This window comes from Parathielavia appendiculata, assembly GCF_033297405.1.
Source record: "Parathielavia appendiculata strain CBS 731.68 unplaced genomic scaffold N657scaffold_1, whole genome shotgun sequence".
NCBI lineage: Eukaryota > Fungi > Ascomycota > Sordariomycetes > Sordariales > Chaetomiaceae > Parathielavia > Parathielavia appendiculata.
The window spans coordinates 1,798,160-1,819,379 of record NW_026944220.1 but is presented as its reverse complement, the minus strand read 5'-3'; the positions used below and the strand labels follow the sequence as shown (position 1 = coordinate 1,819,379).

General features: G+C 56.7%; 8 protein-coding genes across 8 annotated transcripts; 3 read left to right on the top strand and 5 right to left on the bottom strand.

Annotated features, from left to right (window-relative positions):
- Positions 1-194: 194 nt before the first annotated feature.
- Positions 195-2,393, top strand: N657DRAFT_608272 (uncharacterized protein). The gene is made up of 4 exons (XM_062790262.1): positions 195-599; positions 660-707; positions 770-891; positions 950-2,393. The coding sequence occupies exons 1-4, from the start codon at positions 465-467 to the stop codon at positions 2,232-2,234; spliced, it is 1,590 nt and encodes a 529-aa protein (XP_062652430.1). The 5' UTR covers positions 195-464; the 3' UTR covers positions 2,235-2,393.
- Positions 2,338-3,724, bottom strand: N657DRAFT_32704 (uncharacterized protein). Its single transcript, XM_062786838.1, has 3 exons — positions 3,243-3,724; positions 3,138-3,179; positions 2,338-3,069 (listed from the first exon to the last, which is right to left on the bottom strand). Exons 1-3 carry the CDS (start codon positions 3,568-3,570, stop codon positions 2,441-2,443), a joined length of 999 nt encoding a protein of 332 aa, XP_062652429.1. The 5' UTR covers positions 3,571-3,724; the 3' UTR covers positions 2,338-2,440.
- A 481-nt stretch (positions 3,725-4,205) lies between these two features.
- N657DRAFT_676412 (uncharacterized protein) lies at positions 4,206-9,072 on the bottom strand (the record flags this gene model as incomplete). The annotated part of the gene is made up of 6 exons (XM_062795891.1): positions 4,206-4,757; positions 4,821-6,095; positions 6,169-7,452; positions 7,609-8,179; positions 8,234-8,334; positions 8,392-9,072. 6 exons carry the CDS (start codon positions 9,070-9,072, stop codon positions 4,206-4,208), a joined length of 4,464 nt encoding a protein of 1,487 aa, XP_062652428.1.
- An 829-nt stretch (positions 9,073-9,901) lies between these two features.
- Positions 9,902-10,582, bottom strand: N657DRAFT_639143 (uncharacterized protein). Its single transcript, XM_062791719.1, has 2 exons — positions 9,990-10,582; positions 9,902-9,919 (listed from the first exon to the last, which is right to left on the bottom strand). Exon 1 carries the CDS (start codon positions 10,527-10,529, stop codon positions 10,059-10,061), a length of 471 nt encoding a protein of 156 aa, XP_062652427.1. The 5' UTR covers positions 10,530-10,582; the 3' UTR covers positions 9,902-9,919; positions 9,990-10,058.
- Positions 10,583-12,281: 1,699 nt separating this feature from the next.
- On the top strand, positions 12,282-14,292 carry N657DRAFT_561029 (Flavocytochrome c; the record flags this gene model as incomplete). Its single annotated transcript, XM_062788031.1, has 3 exons — positions 12,282-12,315; positions 12,391-12,697; positions 12,765-14,292. The coding sequence occupies 3 exons, from the start codon at positions 12,282-12,284 to the stop codon at positions 14,290-14,292; spliced, it is 1,869 nt and encodes a 622-aa protein (XP_062652426.1).
- A 1,300-nt stretch (positions 14,293-15,592) lies between these two features.
- On the bottom strand, positions 15,593-16,633 carry N657DRAFT_32708 (uncharacterized protein). The gene has a single exon (XM_062786839.1). It carries the CDS (start codon positions 16,485-16,487, stop codon positions 15,963-15,965), a length of 525 nt encoding a protein of 174 aa, XP_062652425.1. The 5' UTR covers positions 16,488-16,633; the 3' UTR covers positions 15,593-15,962.
- N657DRAFT_32916 (uncharacterized protein) lies at positions 16,634-17,502 on the bottom strand. Its single transcript, XM_062786847.1, has 2 exons — positions 17,417-17,502; positions 16,634-17,239 (listed from the first exon to the last, which is right to left on the bottom strand). Exon 2 carries the CDS (start codon positions 17,125-17,127, stop codon positions 16,780-16,782), a length of 348 nt encoding a protein of 115 aa, XP_062652424.1. The 5' UTR covers positions 17,128-17,239; positions 17,417-17,502; the 3' UTR covers positions 16,634-16,779.
- A 771-nt stretch (positions 17,503-18,273) lies between these two features.
- N657DRAFT_639138 (general substrate transporter) lies at positions 18,274-20,643 on the top strand. Its single transcript, XM_062791718.1, has 3 exons — positions 18,274-18,388; positions 18,483-18,755; positions 18,835-20,643. Exons 1-3 carry the CDS (start codon positions 18,285-18,287, stop codon positions 20,150-20,152), a joined length of 1,695 nt encoding a protein of 564 aa, XP_062652423.1. The 5' UTR covers positions 18,274-18,284; the 3' UTR covers positions 20,153-20,643.
- Positions 20,644-21,220: the final 577 nt, after the last annotated feature.

Here is a 21,220-nt window from a genome sequence, read left to right as displayed (position 1 = left end):
AGTGTGTACAAGCCGGGTTTGGATCCAAATGTCCTTCGCATCTCCTCGACGGGAGAAATGAGGTCTGGTAGACTTCGAACCACGTGCGTTGACGTGCCGAAAAGACAGGCCCATTGAACCGACCCAAAGCCTTGGCGCGGGAAGCGCCGCCGTCTCTCCTTTCCTCGTCTGTCTCGCCGAAAGTGGCGGGCGCTGTTTGAGCCATCTTGGCATGATAATTAAGATGTTGATTTTTTAAAGATCTTCTCATAATAAGGAGAGCAGCAGCTGAAATAGGAGAGGGCTGTCTCTCTCTACATATCCCGAGGGCACGGCAGCAGCGTCGAGGAGCCTTTTTGCACTTGTTCAATCTCATTTGAAAATTGCTATCAACACTGAGCAGACAAGTTCCACCCTTATTAGCACTTCCTGGGCCTCTTCGTGGTATCGCCAACCGGATTGACATCACAGCTCGACAGGCCAGAATGGGCGTCAAACGCAACTGGGGTTGGGACTCCATCTCGGAATGGAACCTGGCTCCCAGATTCTGGAACACGATCCGCTACACTTGGTACCTGGGCTTTACCTCGTTTGGAGGGCCGCCAGTGCACTTCAAGATTGTATGTTCTGCCCCTAAGAGTTTAAATATCTGTGGGACAGCTGGCTGATGGCAGTTCCAGTTCCACGATAGATTTGTCACGAGACTGCAATGGATCGACGAGCAGGTGGTGAGTTTGACATTACTCAGACTAGAAGTAGTAGGCCAGAAGGCTGAGTCTGGGCTCGACAGTATCAAGAGCTCTTCAGCGTCTGCCAGGCCTTTTCCGGGCCAGGCAGCACTAAGATGCTGTATTGCATCAACCTGATCCATGACGGCTTCTTGCCCGCCGTATTGGGCTTTCTAATCTGGAGGTGAGTATCGCTCTCCTCTCTTTCCCACTGAGCATGCAACTAAGGGCTCGTGAAACAGCATCCCCGCCGCCATAGGAATGCTTGGTCTCGCCATCGGCGTCTCCAACATCGGCGACACTCTTCCTCGGATCGCGTACGCGCTGCTATCCGGTCTTAACGCGGCCACCGTGGGCATCATCGCGCTCGCCGCCGTGCAGCTGGCCGAGAAAGCCATCACCGACAAGCTCACGCGCGTGCTGGTGTTTCTAGGCGCTGCCGCCGGGCTGCTGTACAATGCCCTCTGGTACTTCCCGGTGCTGATGCTGGCCGCGGCCATCATTGCCGTCATTCATGACTTCCGCTGGCTCCATCCCCCGGTCAAGTGGGTGATGTCCAAGGTACCAGGGAGAAGAGGAAGAAAGAACCGGGAACCGGAACCCGAGGCGGCGGCAGAGCAGGGCAACGGCGTCGAGCTCTCCCAAACCGCATCCCAGCAGCCAGAAGCCGAACCCACCTCCTCCCGGCCTCCTTCCTCCCCAGCCAAACCAACCCGCCAACGCCTCCCGTTCACGACCCAGGACACCAACACCGACGCCGACGACCACCCCGCCGACGACGACCACCCGGCTGACCAAGACCAAGACCGACCCCCATCCCCACGAACAGTCCCCGCCTCGCACCAACTCAACAAACACCTAACCTGGAAGACAGGCCTTCTCATAATCCTCGTCTTCCTCGCCTCCTTCACCGCCGTCATGATCCTCCGCGGCGTCCTCCAGCCGGCCCCCCTGCTCTACCGCCTCTTCGCAAACATGTACCTGGCCGGCACCATCATCTTTGGCGGCGGCCCCGTCGTGATCCCCCTCCTGCGCGAGTATATCGTCGCCGAGGGCTGGGTCTCGGCCCGCGATTTCCTCATTGGTTTGGCCATCATCCAGGGGTTTCCGGGGCCCAACTTCAACTTTGCCGTGTACTTGGGCGCGCTGACGGCGTCGGGGGCCGGTTACTCGCCCGTGCTCGGTGCGGTGCTGGGGTACCTGGGGATTTTCCTGCCTGGGTTGGTGACGGTGCATGGCACGGTGGGCGTTTGGGGCGCTATCAGGGGGTGGCGGTGGGTGAGGAGTGCGCTGAGGGGCGTGAACGCCGCGGCTGTGGGGCTGATTTACACGGCCGTGTATCGGCTGTGGCAGATTGGGTGGATTGATGAGGGCCGCGAGAGGGGGTCCAGCTTGGCCGATGATCCGTGGTGGGTTGTTGTTACGGCGACGAGTTATGTCGGTGGGTGCTGGTTTGGCGTCAGCCCGCCCGTGGCGTGTGTGTCTGGGGCGATCTTGGGCCTGGTCAGGTATGGGGTTGTTGGGTGACGAGCTTGGATGTGTATGTAGTGGACAGTGTTGTTTCTTCTCGGACGTGGTATTGACGAGGCTTACTGCATCGTGTGTTTTGGCTGGTTTGTGATATCCCTGATTCACAATCGCCATCAGAACTCCCGTGAACATACAAATACATAATATACAGTAGGTCTCATCCACCTGAGCCTGAATATTCCACACCACAGATACGCGGGGTATCACTTCCCCTTCTCGCCCGCCGCCGCAACTCTCCTGTCAATCCCCTCCTTCACCTCGTTCCACACCCACCCCGTCTTCACCCCGCCACTCCCCTGCTGCGGTTGCACATTGAACTCCCCCACGGCCCGGAACCGCCACCATTTGCGCTGCGCGTTCGCCAGCGTCGTGTCGCGCACGTAGTTGACCATGCCGAACCGCCTGCTCTCGGGCCGCAGGTCCCCCAGCGTCATGGAGCTGACGCGGGGCTTGCCAATCAGGGTCATGGTGGTGATGTCGAGGCGCGTGTTGAGCGGCGCCGTACGCGCGAAGCGCTCGAGGATGGCGCGCGACCACCGCGCGTAGGGTGGCAGATGCATGTGGATGGCCGCCACGAAGGGCCCCGTGCTCCAGGCAACGTAGACAGCGGGGATCAGGCCGCAAAGGGCGACTGTAGTGTTCCGGTTGTTTAGTGGATGTGGGAGGCATAGGCAGGGGAGGACTGAAGCAGAAAGGGAGGGAGAGGGGGTCATACCGCCCGCTGTTTTGAGGAAAGGCTCCCCCGCCGCGATGTACGCGGGTGTCATGATCATGTCGAAAAAGCCAAAGACGAAGAGGGTGGTTAGTTTGAGGCAGGCCAAGAAGGTGGTTTCTGACTGATGTGTTAGCGGCTGCTCCGACAGTTTGGGAACTTGAATGGCGAAGTCGAGGTTGACTTACTCCCTGTGCCGGCATGGTAGATGATCAACCGCTCAGGATAGGCTGTCAATGCCGTTAACTCTCATTCTAAGAGGCCAAGGCCATACATAGAATAGCCCTGCTTACCAGCCTTCCCTCCGGCGGCGTGTGTGCCCTCATTTCCCTCAACAGGGTTCTGCGAATTCCCTCCGTTCGACCTCCGTACTGGGCCCGTGGAAAATGCTGTCCTCCTGATCCACTGCCTTGAAAGTATCCTGTTCAAACTCCCGAACTGAAGACGACATGACGCGCGAGCCGATGGTGGTGAAGGTGGTGATGGTGTGAATGGGGTCGAGGAGGTGACGGAAGTGAATCGCGAGATCTGCCGCAACGTATTGAGTCCGCCCTCTCTGCCAGTGTTGAAACTCCCAGACCATAAAACGAGGCCAAGCGGCCTCAGTTGTGTCTTCATCATGATGTTGTGGAGATATCACCTCTCATGGCGTGACGTGAGATGAATGAGTTCAGAGAGAGCTGTGAAAGGTGTGGGTACAGTGCCTTGGGACGCCAAGAGTTTCGAGCCCGGAGAATGGCCCGAGCTTCTGCTTGGAGTCTTGAGCTTCGAGCACCTAGCGACTCTGACCGAAAACACAATTTTCACGAGTACTTTTCCAACCAACTTGAATTTTTGAAGTTGCTGTAGTATCTCCAATCCAAGACCAAACATAGAGCTTTACCAAGCTGGAAACTAGACAGCTTAGACTACCCGGACGTCTTTGCCCTAGCGAAGCAAACTAGCAATTGGAAGTGTGCGACCTATGTGCAAGCAAATGAAAGCAAAGCTGGCAGGCGGTACGATACTAGAAAAAATGGAGGCGGATATTACAGGCGACCCCGATCATCATCGCGTACGCAGGCCGAGAAAGGGTTGGCTAGACAGAAACCCAACCGAAATGATAAATGCCCCCCTCATGATGCCACCCGCCCCTGTCGGATTATTCATCCTGTTCCATTCAGCCGTTACTACGCCTCTACGCCATCCTCGCCGCTGCATCCCGAACCCATCCCATCAACGAGTCCACCCAGCTCGCCCCAATACATGGGTCCGACCTAGCCTTCCATTGTGACGTCCGCCTCCTCCTCCGGCGGCAGCGAAACATCACCCTCCTTCCACTTCTGGTACTCGTTGTTCGCCTTCTGCACGTCCTCGTGGCTAAGGCCCTTCATCCACGCATTGTTAGTGACCATCTTCTCCTTGAGCTTCTCGGCGCGAATCTCGCGGCGGAACGCCCGCTTGGCCTCCTCGTCGCGCTCTTCGTCGGCTGTCCCGGGCCGCGCCGTGTTGTAGGCAAAGTAGTCGGCCGTGCCGCTCTCAAACACCATCTTGGACGAGTTCAGGCAGATCCTAACCACCAGACCCTCGTGGATGACCAGCGGCTTGGGCGAGTACCCCTCCTCGGACGAGTCCTTGGCGTCCGACGGCAGGTTCCGCTCCAGCAGCACCTTCTGCAGCCGCGACCGCACGATGCCTTCGGTGTGCTCGATGCGCATGTACGACGAGATGTAGTACTGCCACTGCTGGATCCGCTCCATCTCGTCCATGTAGAATGTCGTCTCATCCTTTTGCAACCACCGCACCGTTGCCTCCTTCTTACCGGGGTACTAAAAAGAAAAAAGTCAGTTGGCGTTAGGGACTAGGAAACGGGCGACTCCCGAGATACATACCCAAGCAATCACAAACATCTCGCCGTCCTTGATGCACTTCTCGGCAAACTTGCGCGCGCTGATTTCATTCTGGAAGCTCGTCTCGGTCTGCTGTCGACTATCCAGGTATGCCTTGACCAGGTCCTTGGTCTTCTCGCCCTTGGCGTCGGGGTTGTTGCAGCTCAGCGCGATCCGACATAGCGTCTTCAGGAGGTCCTGGATCGTGTAGAGCTTCCAGCCCTTGGCAAGGTAGTAGTGCCGCAGGACATCCTGGAACCGGTTTTCGTCGATCTCGCCTGTGATGAAATCCTCGATCAACTCCACCGTCTTGGGCCAGAAGGTCGAGGAGTCCTCGCTGTCAAAGTAATGCAAGCCCTCGTGGACAAGACCCAAAATCTTAGCCGGCTTCTCCGCGTTCTCGCGCCGAATCTCCTCCAGGACGCTGTCCTTGCTCTGCTTGACCTCCTCGAGCCGCTTGAACAGAGTTTGGAAAACGGTGAAGAAGACATAGATGTTCTGGTTACAATAGAAATTGTACCAGTGCCGTCGGAACGGCGCATCTGCCTTGAGCTCGCCGTCAACGTCGACGAGGTCCGATCCACGCCCGCCCTTGCTCTTCTCCACAATGATGGGTCCAGGAACCGTGGGCAGCCAGCGCCCGTTCGACACCTCCGGAACGGATGAGTCTTCCGGCGCATCCGGCATCTCTTCCTCGTTTGCCGATCCCACATCCGGAGTCGTCTCCTTGCTGCCCGACGCCGCGCTATCCTCTTTCTGGCCACGGGGCCGGCTGCCGTTGCGGCCAGGGTCGAGTACGCCGCGGAGGAGGTCCGACTTCTTGCCGTTGCGACGGCTGCGGCCGTTGCTAAGTTCAACCGGAGTCGCATCATCCTCGTCCTCCTCGGCCGAGTCCTGGTCAATGTCGACGAGCTTCTCCTGCACCTTGTCCTCCGGGAGGTCAAAGAACTGGGGGATAAAAGACTCAATGAACTCGAGGATGCGCCTCCGCTCCTGCGCGTTATGCTGGCCTCCGTTGGTGGCAAACATGACCATAAACCGGAGCAGGTCCAAGATAAGTTCCTCGTCCGAGAAACCATATGCGAACTGATAGCGCGGAGTCTTGCCCTTGGCAACCCGGATACGACGCTGTTCTTCGTGCTTGGTTTTGATGAGGTCAACGAGATGCTTCGCTGAGAGGCTACGTTTGTCGTTGGTCTTGACCTGTATGCCCATGTGGTCCAGGCTCTTCAGGTGCATGACCTCTGTCTGGCTCTGCCAAACCTTCTCCCACTCTCGCTGCGACAACCATACAGTCAGCAAACACTTGCCCAACAATGTGCAAAAGGAATGTGCTGTCCGGCTCTCCTACCTGGGTAAACCGCCACTCTTCATCCTTCTGCTTCAGACGCGCCATGACGACTGGGACGACAGTAAACGGGTGCTTGAACATGTCGTTGGCCACCTCGCAGCCCTTGTCAGGGCCGTATATCTTCTTCAAGACCCTCTTATAGATGGATGTGCTCTGTCCGCCAAGCCCCGCAGGCATTTTAAAGTTGGGCCGCTCCGACGCAGGCAGCGAGAGCATCTGCTGTGCGATCGGTTCCAGAAGCTGGATGCACTTCTGGTTCGCCTCGATGAAAAAGTCGTAATCGTGCCGCTCCTCCTCGATGCGGTGAAGGCTTTCCTCGTAGGCGTTCTTGCGATGGGCGACGAAGCCAGAATCCTCGGACGCCCACGTCGGATGAGAGGCCCATTCGTCGTTGAGCACCGACTGGCAGAGCTCATCGCGCCCTGAGCAGGGCTTGAGCCGCTCTCGCTTTGGCAGAAGTCGGTAGCTGGGGCCGAAGCCGCGACAGTTACTGAGGGATACACGGCCTGTTGGCGGCTCGGGCCGGTTCTCGATGGCCTCGTCGGCAACATCTTGCCGAATCATAGCCTTGAGGGCATTGAGAAGTTCAGGATTGCCACCCATGAATTGGTTCGCCTTGTAAACCAGGACTTCCTTGGTGATCAGATCCTGAGTCCATAGGTTCAAAAGTTTGAGGAACTCTGTCATCGCTGTCCGGTTGCCGATGTGTTTCTTGACCTTCTCGAAGAAGGCCAGGTCGTCTTGGGTCGACACGGCCAGCGGCGTGGACGCTAACGGCTCGGGCATGACCGGCGTCAATGTGGGCTCGATGAAGGCCGTCTCGGCGGTACTGGGCTTGTGCGACAGCTTGGCCCGTTTGTTGGCAGGCGGAGCGGCGGGACCGGTTCCTCGCAACGCCGAGGTTTGCGGCTGCTCAGAAGCCGAAGGGCCAGCCACGGCACCCTTTTCGGGTCGTCGCTTTTTGCTTTCTTTGCTTGCGCTTGCCGGGGGTGCAAAGTTGCCCACCGGAGGCATCTTGGGCCCATCGCGAGCGATATGTCCCGGCTGCGGCGTCGGCGTAGAAACAGCCATGGCCATGCTCTCCTCGGGTCGCTGGCCAGCGGATCGGGTTTGTGCGGCAGACTCGGGGAGAAATTGCTTGAAGTCTTCAAGAAGGTCGGGCGCCGTGTGGAAAAGACTGGTGACCTGCGAGTAAACGTCCTGAATCGGTTTTTGCTCGCGTTGGTATGTCTGGAGAATTTCGAGGAACTGCTTGTAAATTTCGGGTTTATCCTGGAAACGGTTCTGGGTCGCAATCAGCAGCCGTCTCTAAGGCGACCAGCGGAAAAAATAGTTCCACCAAAGCTTGTCTGCCACCCTGATTTCGCTGTGCGGATCGAGGCTTCGGGTGGAAGTAACCATTGGCCCTATGAGTGGGAAAGGATGAGGAACTGCGCTTACCTTGATCTTGTTGACATAGCTGATGGCGTGATTGAACTCCACGGGACCGCGCTTCTCCAGACTAGCTTGCTGTGTAGCGCCGCCGTTTGAGCTGGGCGGGCCAGCGGCAGGTGTCGGGGTGTGCGCGTTGCGTGGAGCCGGCGCGTGGTTGATGGGGGTGCTGTTTTGGGGGGCGGGCACCGATCTCTGCTGGACCGGACTCGTACCGTCGAACGAAGCAGCCTGGCTGGGCCCAGGAAAACCCGAAGGGCCGTTCTGCACCGGTACGCTAAAGGTCGCTTCCGGGCTCTCCGCACCGTGCGGCAGAGGCGGCTGCCAGCCGGGCCTCGTAGTGAGAAAGCCCTGTGTAGGGCCCGCCGCCGGCTGCGCCTCGTGCTGGCCTGCTCGTCCTGCGCCGATCGAGTGGATCATCGAGCCTGAGGGTGTGGTGACGCGGATGCTATTTGGATTGTTTTCGAGGCCACATTCAATTCGATATCCGGGAGGCAGAAAAGTGTTGAACCCTTGAATTAGGTTAGGATGACCAGCAAAGAGTTCCGATACTCTGTTGATGACCCCGGGTGTGTCGATCCTGGTTTGGGTTAGCAATTCGGCGCTCGAGCGAGCTCCGGCAGCGGGTACTCACGTCTGGCTCTTGAAATCTTTCATAATGTCCAGGAACCTGTTGTAGACATCGGGGTGATCATGAAACTGGACCTTTACTTGATCAAGGTAACTAAGCGCATCCTGCAAGGACTCATGTCAGCTGTGGATGGCGCATTGACTTGGTCACAGGCCACTTACGTTGAGGATGGGTTGCTGCCCTTGGGGCATCCCGCCAGGGCCAGCAGGCATGGCATGCCCGGGGCCCATATTGGAGCCAAAGGGTAATTGCTGCATAGCCCTAACACCTTCCTGCGGTATTCCTCGTCCATTTTCCTGTTGAAGAGGACCCCCAAACATGGCGCTGGGGCCGCCCGGTGCTCCAAGAGGATTGTTGGGGCCACTGGGACCGCCTGGACCGTGAGCCATCGGCGCAAATATCTGATGTTGAGGTGCCGATGCACCTCCCGGGGCTCCCTGTTGAGGAGCCCGACCAGGTTCGCCGCCGTGTAGCGAGCCGGCGAAGCCAGGGGCAGGTGCAGAAGGGCCGCCGATGGGAAGTGACGGGGCAGAGACCCCGTGGTTCGCGAGAAGACCGCCGGGCCCCGTGATAGAGCTTGAAATCCTGGACGCGACAGGCTGGTGGATTGGGAGGGAGCCGGCGGTGCTGTGATGGGGAGCGGTGGGAGGGTAAGTTTCGCGGTGCTGGCGGTCGGCTTCGTCTCGCTCGCGGTCCCGCTCACGTTCGCGTTCACGGTCGCGTTCACGGGCCTCTCTGTCTCGACGGGTAAGATCGTCCTGATGATGAGGGCGATGGCGCTGATCGTCGGGGTCGCGCTCGCGCTCGAAGCCGGTACCGGCATGCAGCGGCTGGTTACTCATTTCGTCTGGCTGCTCGAAGCCTCTGCCAACGTCTTAGCATTGACATACGACGGATGGGAGTGAGGGTATAAGAATTGGCGCTGTCAGGGTCGAGAGTTGGACTGTTTGGGGCTGGGTGTTATGTGTGAGGTGCTCAGCAGAGGAGAGAAGCAAAAGGCCGATGCGAGCGAGCCAAGGAGCTTCCGCTTACAGCCTGCGACGATCTTCTCATAAGGCTGTTTTGCACAACGTCCGAGACGCGAACTCCAAGCTCGAGGCACGCAAGAAGGAAGAGTACTCGTTGGCTCGTTGAGTGGGAATAAAGGGTACGTGTGTCAGAGAGATGACGGCATCTTCTTATGCAGGGGAAAATATGCGGATTGTGCTCAATCAGATCGTTCTGTGACCCTGAAACCATAGCTGCTCGTGCCGCAGCAGCCCGGAGATCTCTGCCCCTTTGCCACGATAAGATATGCGGCAAAACCTCGGGGTGCTGATTGCTCCATTTCATCCTCCGAGCTCCCCATGTCAGTTGACTATCCGTATCCGTTCTCGCATGGTCATGGACTTTCTGCTTGTAACCGTGGGCTACGAGACGCTCAGGAATCACGACGTTGAGCAGTGGTTTTGAGGGCGCCACGCCGCCGCTGCGAGCACCGGTCTGTTGAGAAACACTGCTCTTGCCAGCAAAAGCAGGGGCGGCCAAATCTTAATTGAATACGGAGACAGGCCCCTCCATTTAAGAGGGCCTTGATACAACTTTCGGCTTCTATACAGACCCGCCGCCATATCGTCGCGTTGTAGCCATTGCGATGTTCTCTGACCCTCCTGATCCTCAGGCATAATTGCGCACGCCCTTTATGATCCACTGCCGATAGATCACCGGTCAGTTGATGTCAATCAGTTTTTCGAGGGAGCCGACAATTGACTGGACATACCACTTGACCATTTGCAACGTCTCCCGCGACACTGACAACCTCTATCGCGCCCGGTTGAATCTACGCTCGTTAGTCAGCGGCAGTCATCTCCAACAGAGATACAACATGCAGGAACGTGTTACTCACGAGCCGCGTCCCATCCTTTTCTTCCCACCAAATCTCCCGGTCACCTCCGATCGGTTTCATTTGCTCGCCCTCCTGCCATGGGCTCACAGGCACCAAATGCGCTTCCACGAACCTGCGCAGGTTGCGCTGAGCTCGCTCATGCCCTTCTCCACCCTCGTATGCATCGGGACCGAGGGCGCCGTAGTCTCTGGGATCCTCCCACGGTTTCCGGGGTAGCTTCTCGACCGCCGAGTTGAGGGGCGCCAGTACGGTCGTGTTCTGCGCCGAATCTTCGAGGCGGCGGGAGGCGGATTCAATGTCTCTTACGAAGCTGTAGCAGTATCGGTAAGCTCGCGATGCCAATGGACTGTCAGGGATCTGTTGGCCGGAGCAGACATACCCTGCGAAGAGATTGATACTCCTATCACGACCCATCACGTCGGAAAGCACCACACCGCCCCCCGAGTTCGATGGCGGATCAGCCGGAGTCGGCCCAGAGGGGGGCATCGCCGGGCCAGGACCAGCAGGATCCATGAGCGACGCCTGATCTTGGTCGAACGGTTTGTGTACCAAATCACTCCGAACAAGAGGCACGACAAGTTGGCTGGAAACGGTAGCACTTAAAGCAGCAAGAGGCAGGAGGAATAATCGCATGTTCGGCTGATTTCAGTATACTCTCAAGCCGTTTTCGAGATAAGCCTGTTTCTTGTCGTTTGACTGTCGCTCTTGCGTGAAGTCTAGTCGTTGGCGAAACCGGGAATGTTCCGCCATGGATTGAAGGGGAGAATGCCATTGGTGGTGACGTAAGGTGTCATCTGACAGCCCAGCTGGTGCGACTGCTTCGCTCTCGCTGGCAACACATCAGACTCCAGCGTCGACTGCGACCATTAGGTTGACTTGTCGTATCGGGAGTATCCGATTTGTGTTTGACCTCTTCCATCGCATGTCCCAGATCGCAGCCCCGAAGTGGTGAGGCGCTCGCAGCGGGGTCGGTTGCTGAGTTGTAGTTATTGGTACCCATCACTTCGAAACCAGCAAGCTCGAACTGTATGCGCTGCGGTTCATTGTGCAAACCCCGATAAATGTTGAAGAGTGGAAGGCCAGGAGTCACCGGACAGCTGACTGCGTTGACTGGCTGCAGACGGGCTCGAGGGCCGATCACATGCAACGGGAACAACTTTGACCTCCACATCCCTCCATCTCACCAAGCCCACACGGCTTGGCGGCCACTGTGGATGAAGCGATGGGACGACGGGACTGGGGTCATAGCCCGATTTGATATCGGGCAGGCAGAGTTCCCATGGCCGATCGGATGGCCAATCTGGAGGGGTCTCAGACCGAGCAAGTAAAGTGTCACTTCCTGCATCACATGCAAATGATGAATTGGAGGAACCCATGGCTGCGCATTGGGAGGATCCGAGGACCAGATGGGGTTGGGAAGGAAGAAGGCAGGGGCAAGAGATCATGTCTCCGTGCCATTTGAGACGGCAGAGAATGCAAGATCCTCTCGAACTGCCGATTCCTAGAACGTCACGCAGATGTCGCTGTCTCCGTCGCCGTCGCCGTCGCTGTCTTTTGCTCGGTGTTCTTTTGTGACGCTACCCCACACTTGTGAAAACCCAGGGACAGAAGTGTCTGGGGTTGGGTGCACCGTTTTGGATGCCCTGTCAAGCCTCGGCCCATCTACCGGGACCCTCGGATCCACTTTTCAATTGTCCTCGGCCGAGATGAATGCGAGAGAGGCAAGTACCGCCCATAGGCAGGAGCGTTCTCGGAAAGTTCTTAGGCACTCTCGTCTCGATAACGGCTGGGAAAACCGCTCTATAATATAAACTACATTGTGATGGTCTCAGAAATTGGGAACTGTCTGTGTTTCAGTGAAGTGAGTGCGTCCTGGCATTGTCTCGCATAGCCTCATCAAGAGCGGATTCCCAGAGGCAAAAAGCCAGAAAGCCCCTGTCCTTCCCCGGCATCGACCTCGGCTCACGAATCAGCGTCCCAGCAATACCAACGCCTGGCCCGGCCGTTGTTAGCCCGGCGGGAACAGCCATCGCTCAGATAACTACTCGGCACATTCCTAACGCTCTCGCCCTTCTCTTTCCCCTTGCATCTTTTGATTCTCAACGACATCAAAGTCCATTCCCTTCTTATTTCCTTCCACCAGTCTATTTCAGATACCCCATCGCAATGGCACCGAGCGTGATTGTTGTTGGCGGCGGCCGTAAGTGAATCACGCCGCACTGCAAGCCCCCCGCATGCTGTCGTCATGGTACTGACCGCGATTGTAATGCTGCAGTTTCTGGCCTCAGCGCTGCCCACACCATCTATCTTAACGGCGGTAACGTCGTCGTCCTCGACAAGCAGGGCTTCTTCGGCGGCAACTCGACAAAGGCCACATCCGGCATCAACGGTGCCCTCACAAGGACACAGGTTGAGCACGGCATTCAGGACAGTGTTAAGCAGTTCTACGATGACACGCTCAAGTCTGCCCGTGACAAGGCGAGGCCCGACCTGATCAAGGTCCTTACCTACAAGTCCGCCGCTGCCGTCGAGTGGTTGCAGGATGTGTTCAACTTGGACCTCACACTCGTTTCCCGCCTGGGGTAAGTTATCTTTTTGCGCCGCCATTGCCTCCTGATGTAGGCTTTTCTGAGTCTAATCAATCTGCAGTGGTCATTCTCAACCCCGCACCCACCGCGGCCATGATGCCAAGTTCCCCGGCATGGCCATCACTTACGCCCTGATGCAGAGGCTCGAGGAGCTCGCGGAGACTGAGCCCCACCGCGTCCGCGTCATTAAGAAGGCCAAGGTCACAAGTCTCAACAAGGAGGGTAACCACATCACGGGCGTCAAGTACGAGCACAACGGCGAGACCCTGTCCTTGGACGGCCCCGTCGTCCTCGCTACCGGTGGTTATGCTGCCGACTTCGGGGAGGGCTCGCTTCTCAAGCAGCACCGGCCCGACACCTTCGGCCTGGCCACCACCAACGGCTCGCACGCCACCGGTGACGGCCAGAAGATGGTCATGGCCATTGGCGGCAATGGTATCGACATGGACAAGGTTCAAGTTCACCCGACTGGTCTCGTCGACCCCAAGGATCCCGGTTCCAAGTGGAAGTTCTTGGCTGCCGAGGCTCTCCGTGGCGAGGGCGGTATCCTCCTGAACGCCGACGGCGACCGCTTTTGTGACGAGCTCGGCCACCGTGACTACGTGTCGGGTATGATGTGGAAGGAGAAGGACAAGGGCAAGTTTCCCATCCGCCTGGTTCTCAACTCCAAGGCGTCCAACACGCTCGACTTCCACACCCGCCACTACTCGGGCCGTGGCCTCATGAAGAAGATGTCTGGCAAGGAACTTGCCAAGGAAATTGGCTGCACCCCCGAGCATCTTCAGAAGACCTTCCAGACCTACAACGCCATTGCCGAGGGGAAGCAGAAGGACCCTTGGGGCAAGCGCTTCTTCCACAACATGCCCCTCGACATCAGCGATACTTTCCACGTCGCCCTGATGGAGCCCGTGCTCCACTTCACCATGGGCGGCATCGAGATCAACGACAAGGCCCAGGTCCTCAACAAGGAGCAGAAGCCCTTTGAGGGTCTGTTCGCCTGCGGTGAGCTTGCCGGCGGTGTGCACGGCGCCAACCGCCTGGGTGGCTCGTCACTGCTGGGTTGCGTCGTCTACGGACGTGTTGCCGGCGACTCCGCAAGCAATTATCTCTTCCAGCAGGTCCTCAAGGGCACCTCCCCCGGGGTGGCTCGTCTTGGCCAGATTGCCCTTCACATCGACCCCTCGACCCCGGGCAAGATCTCGGTTGAGTGGGCCGGTGCCAGCAGTAACAGCAGTGAGGCTCCCAAGACGCAAGCCGCTTCGGCCGGCGCCGCTCCCGCCCCTAAGCAAGAAGCCAAGAAGGCTAACCCGCCCAAGGCCTTCACGATTCCTGAGACAGAGTACACCATGGAGGAGGTCGCCAAGCACAACAAGAAGGACGACCTCTGGGTCGTGGTCAAGGGCGTTGTGCTGGACCTGACCAATTGGCTCAATGACCACCCGGGCGGACCCCAGGCCATTCTCAACTTCATGGGCCGCGACGCCTCCGAGGAGTTTGAGATGCTCCACGACGACGAGGTCATTCCCAAGTATGCCCCCGAGCAGGTCATTGGGCGGGTCAAGGGCCAGAAGGTCACGCTGGAGATCTAGTTTTCCTTAAGGCCACGGTGTCCGAGAACGGACATGGTATGTTTTCCTTGGGTGGTACGGCGCGGCTTGACAGGGAGGCTCTGGTGAGGCGCAAGTTCATAGACTGGGATCAAGGAGATGCTAGGCCGTGGAGATGAAGCAGTGGCTGGGGTTGGAATGTGTATCATTTGCATTTCGAGTTATTACTGGGAGCAAAGGTACCAGTTGGAATTTTGGATCCGTCGCTGGCTTAGGCAAGGCAGATGCCTGCTTGTATTGATAGCGTTTTTTTTTTTTCGCTTTCGGGGCCTGGGACAATGTGAAACTTCATGATTAAGACTGTGGCCCTAGCATGAAGAGTCGTGTACGGGAATTGGTACCTTTCATGAGGTTTGACGCCTCTGTCCTCGTACTGGCAACACTCTGCCGTTTCCGAAGATGAAAGCGTGGTGTTTGTTTGTCGGCGTCCCGTCTCACCATTGTTTCCTGTTCAGCCACGCCGTAGGGGGTAGGGCGAGCGGTTTCTATTCCTCACGCTTTTTTCGCTTTGTCTCCGGCTGCCGTTGGTCGCTAGCCTATGTCGCCTCATGCTTTCCTCTTCCTGCTGTAATCAAGGTGGCGTCTGCTCAGGCCGCCTTCAAGTAGCCGAGCCAGAGTGGGAGACAGATAACGATGCAGAGATGACACAACACAGCAATTCGAGAAGAGATATCTACATAATAAATAAACCCGAGTGCTCAAGTTCCGCTGATCACTCCCAGATGTACGCAACGGAGACTGAGGCATCGCTCGGCTCAACTGCTCCTTCCCGTATCCTAGCTGTATTCTTCTCCCTGCTTGAAGTGCTCTGGCGGGAAGAAGCCATGTTGACATCTGACCTCCTGTCGTGGGAATTTACCAACATCAGGGAGTCGCCGAAAGAGTGTCTCTTCGCCATCGACTACATGCTGTGTGCTTGACCGTGTACCTGGATTCGTAGAATCTGTGTCATCACAAAATTTACTTACTTTGCTTCTACAAAAGGTCTACATCCTCATCGCAAAGTAGAGTACAAGGTGTGAGTGCAATCAGGAATGCACAGTCCTGCTTTTGGACGGCGCCAGCGGGAGAACTCAATAGTCCGGCTTACTTCCTTTTACCGAATACACGAGGTTGACCTCTGCTGTGTAGCTGTTCACCGCCGGCGATGGGGCGATTGTCGGAGTGTAAGAGAGTTTGTGGATCTGGCCAAGGGATGTTGTTCGGAACCTACAGGTACGGAGGAGTTGTTCAGCAACCGGCCAGGGGCTTACAAACGGTCGGTTGTCGGTTTGTAATACTTACAATTTGCTATGTATTTTTCTAAGAAGGGAGGTCATTAACGGAGATTCCCTTGTTGTGAGGATTCGTCGGGGTTGACTCCGGTACCACTGTTTCACAACATCGAACTGAGGACCAACTCGGGTGCTGAGAAGGGCAACTCGAACAGGGCGAAGGGACCAGCGGGAAGGACAGGTATTGTCGGCAGTGAGCTTCGAGACATGGGCGGCGTCTTTTCTCTCGACTCACTGCTTGATGTTGCGGCGATAGGAAAGCAACGCTGCTCCCCTTGCTTCCTCCTTCCTCTGTTGAGGGGAGGAATCGCTTCGACGCCACAAAACACGCCATGGCCTGCTGCTTCGATGCTTCTGGCCAGCAGGACCTCGCCCTGCCTAGTCTTGTCTGGTTCTGTGCTTAATTCCACAAGCGAGACCGGCCAGCCATTGGCGAGAGCTGCACCGAGGTCGTGGCACGGCCAGGGCTGGTTCCGGGCGGCGGCGCAGGCAGGACGGTGGCAGCCAATGCCAGCCGCAGCCCTGTGCCACCGCCTGCGCCTGCCCAAGAGATTCGAGAGACGGAAACCAGGTTAGCGAAGCTAGGGAAAGTTGGTCCAGGTGGTTAGACCAGTTTGTTATTGTTGGCCGGTCCTTGGATGGAGCACGGCTCTCTTCCTCCACTGGCCACTGCCTGTCCCTTGAGAGCATCGCAGAACGGGTCTGTTTTGGAAAGAGGGGTGAAGTCCCCTGGGAGGCAACAGACGGTAGAGTACCAGTAAGGTGAGAACTGTGGCCTATTTCGCGTTCTGAGCGACAAACACCCTTCAGATGTCTGTACAGAGAGAGTACCCTATGTAGTATGGGAGGAGGTTTGTGTGAATCCATGTAGTCATCGATTACATAACGTTGAGCATTGGGCATGAATTGCTTGTGAGCGGCTGAAACTAAGAAATAAGGTACTGTACCTTAGTCTGGACCAACTACGGAATATGCATCGAGACAATCTACGTAGACCGTGTACTACCTGATTACCGAATTGCAGAGGAGACTGTCCAAGGACATTGGATTGCTGGCTGCAAACTGTGGCCATCACAGCGCAAACTTGAACACAGCGCTTGGTGGCTAAGGTAGTTTGGCCATCAGCAGCGAAATCGCTATGTTGTGCGACATAGCATTCTTTCATGAAAGGTCAACGCCTCCATACACGTAAAGACTAGGACTTTTCTGAATGTTGTCCGTGTCTGGTGAGATGGCCAGCTCGGATTTGATGGGGAGCAAAGGTCGAGAAGTTTAGATTCACAGTGGGGGAATAGTGCAAGACGGGTCTTCTGAAATTCGTGTGGGACCGACTCAGGTTTAGCAGGAAGAGAGCCAAGCAAATTTCGGATATGCCGTATGTACGGACTACATTCGTATTATCATAGCGCTCTGTACGGTATATGCCGCAGTGGATTCCTTGAGACACTGATGGACGGTCCGCACGTGTCCGTCGGGTCCTCTCCCCGCATTCCGTGCCAAGCACTGTGACCCACAAACGAAGATAAGTCATCGTTCTCAGCATTGGTGTTCGTGCAGGAGGAAGACTAGGAGGCTCAATCTCGATCTCAGAGGGAGATATACTCCGGCGGAGCAATCCCAAGATTGGGCATAGTGTTTGGTCACAATGGAACTCGCTGTCTCATGTCTTTAGCACTCTCGGCAGCTCGCTTGGGTAAGGTATCCATCCACCTGCCGAGGACTGCCGCGAAATCCCGAGGCCGCTAAACGTCCGGCTCCAGGTTTTGTACGGAGTACTGTACCTCAAAGGTTGCCAGATCTCGCTTGCACACACTGTCAGTGAGACTACTTACGTGTACCTCTGTAGCTTCCCACCGCACAAATTTTCCGATCATACAGTGCCTCACTACCACGGAGCACTGGGTAACGAACGGTGACCAGTATTCATTGAAGCCCACTCAACTCCATACCCGATTTCGCAAGTCGGTGATTCGCTGACTTCAGTTGGGTCCCACTTGCCCAGTTGTCTTGGTTTTCTTTTCTCATGTTTTGAAAAGGCAGTGCCCAGACAGCGGGACGGGTGGGGACACTGGAATCTCCGCAGTGGGACTCCCGCTCAGTCACGCTGACCACCTCGTCTATCTCGCCCGAGCGCTTCGAGGTCGACCGTTTGTTAGAAGAACGACAAGCAGACTCAGACACAGAGTTCTCCAGCCATTTCGAGATGGAGGTCGGTCATGATTCAACGTTAAAGATCGTCGAGCTACGCCAAGCCGCTTTGAACGGAGAAAACTTGGTCTGATGGAGGAAGCCAGCGCTGCACCAGCGCCGTGACTTTCACGGATCCGGAAAGGCGGGTCAAGGGGGAAGAGTCGGTGGCTCCAGGTGGGATCCTGGGGTGACCGGGTTATGATTGGATGCAAAGGAGGGCTTTTGGCAGTCGAACCAAAGCACAGACTCCCTGGCTGGGTCGAAGTTGAACCAATGACAGTGCGGTCACCTGGCTGCGGGCCAAAACTGCTGATCTCGAAGCATGCCCGTCCTGTTCCTCCCTTCCGCCCCATATTACCCACACACAGGCGAGCAACCACCTCTCGCTTCAGATGGTCCCACGGCACGCTTCAACCTCGCATCGTCAACCCCCCACAGCTTCGGCGGCAGCGACATCAAATCTGGCTTGAAAGGGGCACCCCGTCCTCTTGCACCATGGCGGTCTTCGCCATGGGCTGGCATAAACCCGACAATGTCGCTGGCTCTTCGGCGCCGGCAATCATGGTCGGGCTGTTTGTCGCCACGGGTGGACTGCTGTTCGGCTACGACACTGGGTAAGCGTAATACCGAATGGGACGGTCGTTTGAATGGTGCATGCGCTGCAGGACGAGGGGCTTAGGGATCGGCTGACGCGGGTGTCTTTCGCAGGGCGATCAACGGGATTCTGGCCATGGAGCCATTTAAGGAGGACTTTTCGACGGGATTCAAGGACGATTACGGGCGGCCAGCCATGAGTCCGAGCCAGGTGTCCTTGATTGTCGCCATGCTCAGCGCTGGGACCGCGGTTGGTGCTTTGTGCTCAGCGCCGATAGGGGATCGCTGGGGTCGTCGACTGTCGCTCATCTTCGCCATCGGCGTCTTCTGCATCGGCGGGATATTTCAAGTATGCGCAACCAACGTCGCGCTTCTTGTGGTGGGGAGGTGCGTACCGATATACTGTCGCTCGGCATGCCTGTATGCCGTCGCGTCTCCCTAGCAGCCCGTGTTAACTCTGGAACAGGACGGTCGCGGGCATCGGTGTCGGGATCGTCTCGGTGTTGGTCCCGTTATACCAGTCGGAAATGGCGCCCAAATGGATTCGAGGAACGCTGGTCTGCGCATACCAGCTATCTATCACGGCAGGCCTGCTCGCCGCCTCGGTGGTTAATATACTGACATACCGCCTGCCCTCAGCCGCAGCATATCGTATCCCGATAGGACTGCAGCTCACCTGGGCCGTTGTCCTGGCCCTGGGTCTACTTATTCTCCCTGAGACGCCTCGATATCTGGTAAAGCGTGGGCTCAAAGATGCCGCTGGGCTTTCTCTCAGCCGCCTCCGCCGCCTCGACATCACACATCCCGCCCTGATCGAGGAGCTAGCCGAAATCCAAGCAAATCACGAGTACGAGATGGCCCTGGGTCCGGACACGTACAAGGACATTATCTTCGGTGAACCCCACCTCGGCCGTCGAACGCTAACAGGCTGTGGCCTGCAGATGCTGCAGCAACTGACGGGCGTCAATTTCATCATGTATTATGGAACCACCTTCTTCAACGGAGCGGGGGTCGAGGACCCGTTCACGATTTCGCTCATCATCCAGGTTATCAATATGGTTTCGACAATCCCCGGCCTGTTTGTTGTCGAGTCATGGGGTCGGCGGAGGCTGCTCATTGTGGGAGCCGTAGGGATGGCCATCTGCCAGCTCTTGATTGCCGCGTTCGCCACTGCCAGCGGGAACAACAACCAGTGGACTCAGAACATAATCCTCATCATCTTTGTCGCCGTGTACATCTTCTTCTTCGCGGCATCCTGGGGCCCCGTCGTCTGGGTCGTCACGTCCGAGATATACCCGCTCAAAGTGCGCGCCAAGTCGATGTCCGTTTCGACGGCGTCGAACTGGATCCTGAACTTTGGCATCGCGTACGGCAGCCCATATCTTGTGGATACCTCGAATACCGCTGCGGGATCGGTCGACCTGGGTTCGAGGGTGTTCTTCCTCTGGGGCGCCTTCTGCATCCTTTCCATCGCCTTTGTTTGGTATATGGTGTACGAGACGAGCAAGATCAGCCTCGAACAGATCGACGAAATGTACGAACGGGTGGACCGCGCGTGGAACAGTCGGGGATTCGAACCAAGCTGGAGCTTCCAGCAGATGCGGGATTTTGGTTTCTCGGACAGCGGCATTCCCCCCGTCGAACCGCAGCTCGAGCTCCAATCGTCGCATACCAGCACTTCGCACTCGGACACGGCCGGGAGCTCGACGACCAATACAACATCGACAAATTCGCAGGACGCCAAGATGTTGTCGCAATTGGGCCATGTTGACTTGAGTTATTGAGTTCTGGGCATCCGCGGTCGCTTCATGTTTTCTGTTTCCTTGAGCGATGTTTTGGATATCAGCGACGGAGTTTTAACGTGATGGGAGTTAAAGGGGGAAGGGCGTCTGGATAGGCAAATCCTCGGGTACTGAATGTCGCTTCTACACCCCTCGTTTATGGTGTCAAGTGGGTGAGTATTTCTTGCATTGTGGGATCAACTCGGCCAAAGGTCTGGTGTTTGTACTTTGCTATGTATGGTTGGGGCCAAATTGGGGACGTGACCTTTCGATGAAGAGAAACTCGGCGGTCCAGGCGCATAACTTATAACATTTCGGGACGAGAAAGAAACGAACGGCCGTCAGTGGGCTGGCAGCTGTTGATTTTATACCTACTATCATATCTCAGAACGGAGAACCGCCCTACTTGTCATGCAGCAGTCCACACAGCTAATGCAACTAGGATAGTATCATCTGTTTCAACACAAGCAAGGAGTGCTCACATTGTGTCTCCGTACGGACTCTCGACACGGGCAGCGGCTTCCCAGACGGTGCGACATGAGGCAGTTGCGGGTTCTGTAGCACTGCGATTTGCCGATCACTTTGGCACAGGACTCGATCTACTTCTGTGTTACGATGCCTGTGCACTGGACTGCCCCGCTCCAAGATCTCAGTCGCGGGTAGCTTTATTGTCAGTCTCTCATCCAAAATCCGGTTCTCAATCGTAGTTTTGTTCACCTCACAGGTCTTGACCTTCTTCTTACCTATGCCGCAGACAGAGCTCCGTCAAGATACAGGACAGATACGTGATCGTCGACATTTCTCCATGCGTCGCATCGCAATATCCAGACGGCTCAACTCTCGGCGACGGCAAACATCCATGGTTGCAGCTGTGATCCTACATTTTCGTGCGTAACGCTTCGTAGTTGGCTACGAAACTGGTCAAATGCCGGCTTGCATCAGTTGTGTCCGGTGCTACTCACCGACGTAACCATGGATGTCATAGACTCACTATCTCGCTCGGTCCAACCGCCCGTCCACACTCCGCTCCCAGCCCTCTCAGTGAGAAGAAGAGGAAGGCTGCAGCTTGAA